Genomic DNA, 8,935 nt, shown 5'->3' on the forward strand with positions numbered 1-8,935 from the left:
ATGCGAATAGACCCTTTTCCTAAGACGGGAAATGCCTCACCATTAGCATTAGTAACATAGGGTACAGGTGAAGGAGACAATATAGTAAAATAAGATTTGTCATAAGTCATATGATCAGACGCACCAGAATCAATAATCCATGTATCAAAGCCAACAAAGTGAGAAATATTTAGAGTCATACCAATTTTACCATGACCAACGATGGATGCGGTAGGGATGAACATTATTTGACAAATCAGAGGTTATATAGCGGAAGCACCAAAAAATGGATATAAACCTGCCTTGGGTGTACGTGCACTATCAGTGAACTTGCACTGACAAACAAGACAACCAAATCTGGACCGGGTCGGGCAGAAGATGGACCGGGTCGGGTCGAGCGGTCCGGGTCGGGTCGAGTGGAGCTGGGCTAGGCCGGGTGTTGAATGTTGGGCTCAAAAATCCGGGTCGGGTCTTGGAAGGGAGCTCCACCGAGAGAAGGTATTAGAATCGGGTTGGTCTTGAAATCGTGGGTCGGCTTCGGAAGCTCTACCGAGAGTGGCGACGCGGAAGGGAGACGGTGGTGAGGTCTGCGGCCGGTGAGGTCTTGTCGCTGAAGACGGCGGCCGGTGAGGTCTGCGCCGGAGAAACTTGCTGGATGAGACTCGCTGCCGGAAGGGCCGGGAAGGAGAAGAAGACAAGCTTGCTGCCGGAAGGGAAGGAGCTCGCTGCCGGAAGGGAAGGGGCTCGCTGCCGGAAGGAAAGAGCTCGCTGGACGGTGGCCGGCGAGGTCTCTGCTGCTCCGGTCGAGCTCGGCTTCGGCGGAGGACCCGTCTGCTCGAAAAGAAACACAGAAAAAAAAAGACAGAGCCGATTTTAGCTCTGATACCAAGAAGATAAGTGTTTATTGATGAATATTACATACAATTGATGATCTATATATAGCCAGATTATACCCATCCTCTCCACAAATCACAGAGGAAATCCAATTATGCTCAATCGCACTCACAAATTATTCAGTAAATAAGGACCACGCTCTATACTCCAGGACTACTTTGCGTTTAGGATATGGAACGAAATGTGAGATCCTCTATCTTCATAAATTTTGAAGGAGAAACAGAAGAAAATTGAAAAGAGATGATGCTTAAGCAAAACCCGGAAGATCTCTATGACTGATGAAGTTGAGGAAGACCGATTTTGTTTTTTTCAAACACAGTTGAATGAGAAGTACGATGATGCGAATCATCAATTGTCACTTGGTATTGCAGCTCTGCTCATATTACTGTTTGTTTTGCAGAAAGGAGAAAGAACTACATGTGTTAAGAGAAAATGTGAGTCCCAAGTTCCAAACTCCTCAGAGTTCTGGTATTTGAGGTTGTAATTCAATAATTCAGATTCAATAACTCATATGTTCACTTATTAGTTGAATCTCTCTATATATGGGAGAAATAGTTCACTCAACTGTCCAATCATCAAACGTTAAGCTAATGTTTCGGTCTATGAATTTCATGCACTGAAATTGAAGGATCGCTTGAAGGCAGAATTATATGATAGTCAAAATACATGCAACACTACCAGAAGTAGTATTTTAGGGTACATTTGCTGAAGAAAACAAAAACAGCACTAAACATGAAAGAAATACCACTTGAGTAACTCTCATTAGAGAAGAGTCTGATCATACTCCTTATTCAATATCGCAGCATTAGTGGCCGGTGGCGGTCGGTCCATTATGCTTCCCACCCTCTGAGGACAGTGGCCCGTGCGACGCGATTAACTCCGAGAGTAAAGGCTCCCATCCGGAGATCACAGTTGTGGGTCTTGCACATCTCCTTGACATTTTTGAAGCCTTTAGTCATGTAAGTCCTCAGCTCATTATTCACCTTTTCTTCATCCCACAGGAAACCTTGGATGTTCTGCATTACATTGCAAATTTCGCGCCTAAAGTTTATAACCATATTCATATATCTACAAAATTGAGTTGACAAGATGATTGAGAAACACTGTTGTGAGAATGAATATGATTGGAAATAGACTACCTGCACCCACTCGAAGTAACTAACAGTGACTCCTCCAGAGTTTGCATAAATATCAGGAAGAATAACAACACCTTTCTTTGACAAGATCTACATACATATGAAATCATCTTAAACAAAGATTACTGGTTTTACGTTGATATAATAGTTCCAAGTAAATTAAAGTAGACAGTAATGATTGAATAGCCAGATGACTGAACACTAACCTCATCGGCTTCAGGGTCAGTGGGATGATTAGCTGCTTCAATTATGAATTTGGCTTTAATGTCATTTGCATTTTCCCTTGAACCAAAAACAAGATTTACATTAATTGTTCTGTGAAGTTTTCTTGTTTCGCTTTTGGTTTTGGAAGTCTTGATGGAAAACAAAATTGGTAGGAGTAGGTACCTGTTGATGACACCTCCAAGTGCTGCAGGAATGAGAATGTCACAGTCTTCAGCTAAAATTGAGTTGGAATCTTGTATCAACTCCCCGCCATGGAAGCCCTTGACACCTCTTTGTTCCTTGACATGCTTGAGCAGGCTTGGAATGTCAAGTCCTTGGCTGTTCTTTATAGCTCCACTGATGTCACTCACTGCAACTATTTTCCCACCTTTCTCATGAATGAGTTGGGCAGCCCATGATCCCACATTCCCAAATCCCTGCATTCAACTCATTTCTGTTCAAGAGTGACTAAACCTCTGCAGGTGATTCTCCATTAAATGAAAGTATGCAGTTCATACCTGTATAACAAAGCGTTGTCCGGAGATTGTCTTCCCATGCTCATTCAGCAATGCCTCTGTTGCAAAAAGTACTCCTCTTCCGGTGGCTGCATCTCTTCCCAATGATCCACCAAGATCCTATATATATATATATATATATAAACACAAAGTATGAAACAACCTTAATCTATCTCTAATATTCACCAAGAAAATCATCAAATACATACAGTAGGCTTTCCAGTGACAACTGCAGGTGAGTAGCCATGGAATTTGGAGTACTCATCAAGTATCCAAGCCATTGTCTGCGGACCGGTGCCCATATCTGGTGCCGGAACATCAGTGTGGATTCCAATAAGATCATGAATCTTTTGGGTGAAAACTCTGGTGAGTCTTTCAAGCTCTGAAACACTGAGCTCCCCTGGATCACATCCTATCCCACCTTTGGCACCACCATAGGGGATGTTAGCCACCGCCGTCTTCCATGTCATCAGCTGTGCTAAAGCATTCACCTCGTCTGGCTCAACCTCCGGGTGGTATCTGATGCCTCCCTTCATGGGGCCTCTGGCATTGTCATGTTGAATTCTGAAGCCAACATATGAAGCCAAACTGCCATCATCTTTGGGAATAGTACACTCCACCTTGATTTCCCTAAATGGTATCAGTAAACTTTGTTCAAGCTTCGAGTCCAATCCCAAAAGCCGAGCAGCCAACTTAAAGTTTCTGTTTGTTGCCGCTAACGCATTCATCTTCCCTGATCCACTACAATCTTTATATTCTTAGTTTCCAACTTGAACTGGAACTGAGGAATACAGAGCACATCAAAATCAAAGTCAAGATCAGAATGGCCTAAGAAACAATATATATTACTATCAATTATCACTTCCAAATCGATCTTAGGCTTAAAGAATGCAGAGTGTTCTACAGCAAGCTATAAAATGGTACGTGCACCAGTGCACCATGGAGTCCAACACTCATGCTATTTATAGTTCTACTGATAAATCAATTAAGCAACTCATAATTAATTATCACTAATTTTCATGTACAATTTTTTTTTTGTTAAAAACAAGTTCCATGCACTAAAACGATGACGAATTATTTGACTAAAGTGCCACTAATAAACATCCAAGATTAGTGGAATTGGTCGATATGAGATATGGACTCTGATCTGGAATTCATATTATCGCAATCTTTTCCAAACAAGTGATCACTGCTTGTTAGAAAACACAAGATTAATCAATAGACTTCTGGAATTATTTTTTAGGGATTTAAGGGCTCTGAAATTGATCTAGGTTGCATGCACATTTGGCCGTCTAGGTCTAGGCGAGCTAGACTTTCATACTTTATGTGCATGTAGGACGTATCACACTCTTTTCCAAAGTGAATTTCTCTTCTTTTCCAAAAGAAAATTTAAACAATCGAATATGATTTTGCAGTACGTCAAGTCTTTTTATTGATGCTTTTATACGTCAACTTTGTCACCTTGCTAAGCTAAACCGTCCGTATGGTTAAGGTTAATCTGATGGAAACAAAACGAATGCACTATAGTTTCAATCTTAGAGTAGCTAATTATAACATCGACCTCTCCAGAATAATCAGACAATTTACATTATAAATATTGAAGTTTTTAGTGAGGAAACAGAAATGCAAGAAACAAGGACATACGTACAGTTGCTGATGCGGGATGGATCGAATAATTCGACCACAATCACTGCAGGAAAACGAAGAAGCAGATGGTGAATGATTCTAGCTATCGAAGACAGTCGATCGAGTACGATGAGAACTCTGAATGGAATGGCCGGAATGAATATAAACTATAGAGACTCATGCAGATATATATGGCCTGAGCCCTAGAGGCTACATAAGCAAAGAATCAAAGGACAAAAGCAGAATCAATTCTCTTATGAGGAATCCGAGTAGGAGAGCCTTATTGCTTCGTCCATTCATCCCACACTAGAATATATACTCCAACTAACATGATACTCTGCACTGTCTGCAGTGCCAATTTGATGTGCGTACGTGAATTCATATTTATTAGGAGTATTGATTCGTATCCAATCCACACGTACGTACACTGCCTATGGATACAAGGAATAATTAGTTACATATCAATGTATCACACATATCTGTATATAGTAATGTTTTAAAAAATGAAGGCGTAACCCGAGGCGTTTTCTTGAAAGGATTGAGCCTTAAAACTTGAGGCGCATAAAACGTAAGCCTTATGATATAAAAAATTGGTATTTAAATGTGTAAATATATAATTATAGACATACAAAAAGAACAAATATACATAAGAACTTACCAATTTATTGCATTTAGATATAATGAAATTCATAATTCAAACGTTTTAGATAATTTTCATCAAATTAAACACATTATATAAATAATATAAAAAGATACCTAAAAAGACTATTTTATAAGGTGTAGTAAAATGTATAAAAGGCGTGAAAAACGTAGCATAAGGCGTAAGATTTTTAAGCCTCGGTGTCCAGACCAAAAAACAGATGCGTTATGTAAGTAGTTTATACATTGGTATATAGCTTGATCTATTTGTCATTTATCTGGATTAGACTATATTACAAAATTGAGGTGAGTTTTTTAAAACATTGGTATATAGCTTGATCTATTTGTCATTTATCTGGATTAGACTATATTACAAAATTGAAGGCCAAAATATAAAACAGTTGCCTTCAAAATTATATTTTCTGCTAATTTTATGTATCGGAAATGCAAAATACCGTACTTCTCCTACCTTAATCGCTACTCCAAGATAGTACCTGCTCTGATTTGACCGCACACGAAGTGCTCTTCTCTCTTTGTGGGTGCACAGTAGGAATTAAATTTAGAACAAAACAAGTTTAGTGAAATGATTAAAGGAAGGGTAGCTAGCTACGTGATAATGTGTTTCAAGTTTCATATCACGACAATTTAATGATCAAAAGAATCTGCATCTACTTGTTTTAAAATTTCTTCCTACAATATAATTCTATGAATCTGTATATAATGGATTCTTTGTAACGTCATATCTTTAATATTTTTGGACTTGGCAATGCACCGGAGACGTCTCATGTTAGGCTTACACAAAATTTATAGTCTCTTCTGTTTTGACAACACACGAGTACTTTTTCTTTGTTATTTGACTTGGACGTGGTTATATGTATGTGTGACACTAATACTGTTTGTAGTTTTCTTAAAGAAAGGGCCGGTGCGAATGTTCTCGAGCCTTAATTGTACAGTTTCATTATGTTGAATACATTAAGCATCACTACAAACATAATTACCAATAAGCACATTTCCTCCTGCCTATGAATAGCCCAGGACGAAGCCCGGCCAGCCCAAAACAAATACGAGCTAGATAGGGAGAAAGGAAGCGGCCTCAGGTCAACTGCAAGATTCACAGTAGCACGTCGGAGCAGCGGTCGTCGATCATTCATGTGGACGAGCTCGACCCTCCGCCATTGATGGCGCCTCTAGTGACTTGTTTACTCCACCAAACAGTTGCCAATTTGGACATGATCTGCCACTGAAGGTTAGCTGCCGATGTAAACAACATTAGAAGGGTACACCCGAAGTTGCACAAAACTTTAGAAGGGTCCCGGTATAGAAAGCTCCTAGAAACTGGGAGCCCTCAATCAAGTGATCAACTTAGTTATGTTTTGACAATTTTTCGACATTCTCGATTTAAGTGAGTGGTATTTATATGAGTGATATAATGATAAGATTCACTAATCTCTATAACATCTTAGATATTCAATCATAAGATTCGTTTTCTTTTGCCGTTGTCTTTGATTAACTAAGCACCGGAGTGCAATTCCCAATCTACTTGCGGAAACGATCGATGTATGCAATATTAAGCATACATGCAATCATCCCACGACCACATCCACTAAGACCTAAAGGTCCCGACTTATGCATCGATCTTTCAAAACAAGCTAGCTAGCTAATCCTTTTACATTTTGTCTATATGTTTATTGGGATGCAACAAATATGAACAATATGGAAACAGAGGAAGAAGGAATTGATTCTTCCATAAGTAGAGGAATGTCACAATCACAAGTGACCGGTACTAGATATATAAACCATTTCCCAACCAAGTTGAACCGAGTATAATAGGTAAAGTCGAGATTAAAGGGAAAACGGTGCGTAGATTCATGTATATTGCATAGTGTTAATTTCTTTTCTATATATAATTTCTTCATTTTACTTAGCTTTCGACTAGATTATATATGTTGGTGATGAAATGGAATCACTAGAAAATGTTGGGGAATCTTGGATCGACCACACTACTCTAAGACAAAGAACGCCCTCCATTCCACTACGGAAACAAGTTAAGATTCCTTGATCTACTCAGACTACTATGTACCGTATTCAATTTCTAATTTGATTTAATTGTATCATAGTAGAACAATACATATTCTTTGAAATCGCGACAGCTTTACTACATGCACAACAAAAATATATATATTTCCTTTTAAAAAATGGAGTTTCTATTTATACATTTAAAAACGGTATTTAGACCTCTTTACTCACTAGCCTCCATTTTACTTTTATAGAAACCTAAAATACTATTTAGACCTCCAAAGTTTTCCTAAAATACCTATTATCTAATTTGATATATCAAATCATACTACTATCTATTAATTTCTTCCTACTCTATTTCAAATTCATTTATTTTATACAACTCGAAAAATGCATAATAATCACACAAATTATCTTCTCGAATTAATTTGATTACTCTTCCACTCGTTTTCTAAATTCATAATAAATTAGTCAACTATATTTTTCATTCATTGATAGTAACATCAACGTATATGAAATATTTTAACCTCTTATTAACGAGTTTTGTTCATCAACGTATATGAAATATTCTATCCTCTAATGAATGAGTTTTATTTTTGGCTCAAATCGAAATTTATGAAAAATTCTAGATAATTATATAGTTTATACATTAAATCGTCCACATTCAATTTGATGTTTATCAATTACATTAAATTTTTTACTAATGATGTTTATTAAAAAATAAGGTAATCAATTAAATCATTTAATGTAATTTTAATATCCCATTTTAGATTCTCTAGCAATAAATATAAATGATAATTTTCTACAATTGTATTTTATAATAGATAAGTACATAATTATTTTCCTTTTTGTATTTTTATTGTTATATGTTTTTTGGTAATTTCATATGCATTGACTAAGTCAAAACTATATAGGAAAAAGATGGAGGTCCAAGTGCTATTTTAAGAGGTATGAATAGAAGCTCCCTTAAAAAAAACTTCTTATAAAAAAAGTCACATTTAATGCATGTATTTAGAAAAAAGTCAAGTAAGATGTGAAAATTAGAAGAAAAAAATCATATGATAAAAAGGCTTAAAGCGTTGCCCTCATAGTTGTTAAAAATTACAATATGCCACTATCTAAAATCCCCAAATTGACTTTCATCTAGAAAATCCCAAATTGGGGAACTCCTCAGTACCATCAGCAGTGAGCATCGTGCTCCGCCCCCTACAAACCCATATCGGATCTCTGATACACCCGTCGTCTAAGCCGCCAGATTGAAACCTTGAGATCCGACGCTAATCCACCGGTGGTTCTAGTTTGATGGCTTACTTCAGATCCATATTTGGATCTTAAATTGGGTTTTGATGACGTTGCGGTCGGTGTGGGTGGCTCTACACTTCCATTCTGGTGTAGTCTCTGATCTGGCATGCAAGTAGTGAGTCTCCGATAAGATATCGTCTCCAATGAGTTTAGGGTGGCTATTGAAATTGGAGAATTATCGCCAGAGTGGAGCGATATAGAAGGTCGAGTTGTGTATGAGAAGCACTGGAGACGCCGAAGTTGGGAGGATCTGGAAACTAGGCGAGGACGGTAGAGGGATGGGCGATGGTGATGGCGTCGCTGAAGAAAAAGGTGGAGTCGGGAGATAAGGACGACGTCGACGTTTCTGGGTTTGAAATGGGTGCCCAGATCATTTTTCTTGGTGCCCAAAAAGAAATTATTATTATTTTTTCATTTTAAGAAATTATTCAGAATTGTCACAATGTGAGTCACACCACCTATCACACTAACCGTCATACTAACTGTATGTTGTGATAGATAGTGTGATAGCTCAAGTGATAGCAAGCAATGTAATAAGCAGTGAGACAGGTTGTGTGGCTTGATAGAGCGTTTTGTTAGAACGTCTATAAAATACCCTGAAAAAAACATCATCGTTAGTATAGA

The 8,935-nt window shown here is 37.9% G+C and overlaps 1 protein-coding gene across 2 annotated transcripts; it reads right to left on the reverse strand.

The window, feature by feature from the left end:
* Positions 1-1,490: 1,490 nt before the first annotated feature.
* Positions 1,491-4,512, reverse strand: LOC126795187 (glutamate dehydrogenase 1). 2 transcript variants are annotated; one of them, XM_050522039.1, is made up of 7 exons: positions 4,377-4,512; positions 2,938-3,509; positions 2,732-2,848; positions 2,397-2,650; positions 2,216-2,291; positions 2,013-2,099; positions 1,491-1,889 (listed from the first exon to the last, which is right to left on the reverse strand). In XM_050522039.1, exons 2-7 carry the CDS (start codon positions 3,454-3,456, stop codon positions 1,704-1,706), a joined length of 1,239 nt encoding a protein of 412 aa, XP_050377996.1. In that variant the 5' UTR covers positions 3,457-3,509; positions 4,377-4,512; the 3' UTR covers positions 1,491-1,703. The 2 variants fall into 2 exon arrangements, with proteins under 2 accessions (XP_050377996.1, XP_050377988.1); XM_050522031.1 differs by having other exon boundaries at positions 4,373-4,491.
* Between the last annotated feature and the right edge of the window lie 4,423 nt (positions 4,513-8,935).

Source organism: Argentina anserina, chromosome 1, assembly GCF_933775445.1.
Source record: "Argentina anserina chromosome 1, drPotAnse1.1, whole genome shotgun sequence".
Taxonomy (NCBI): Eukaryota; Viridiplantae; Streptophyta; class Magnoliopsida; order Rosales; family Rosaceae; genus Argentina; species Argentina anserina.

What these genes read in the sequence shown, in the direction of transcription:
- LOC126795187 (XM_050522039.1), bottom strand. Translation starts at nt 3,456, where the DNA reads ATGAATGCGTTAGCGGCAACAAACAGAAACTTTAAGTTGGCTGCTCGG. An exon ending in TTGTCACTGGAAAGCCTACT is followed by an intron (nt 2,849 to 2,937) that starts GTATGTATTTGA and finishes ATATATATATAG; the next exon opens with GATCTTGGTGGATCATTGGG. An exon ending in GACAACGCTTTGTTATACAG is followed by an intron (nt 2,651 to 2,731) that starts GTATGAACTGCA and finishes AGTTGAATGCAG; the next exon opens with GGATTTGGGAATGTGGGATC.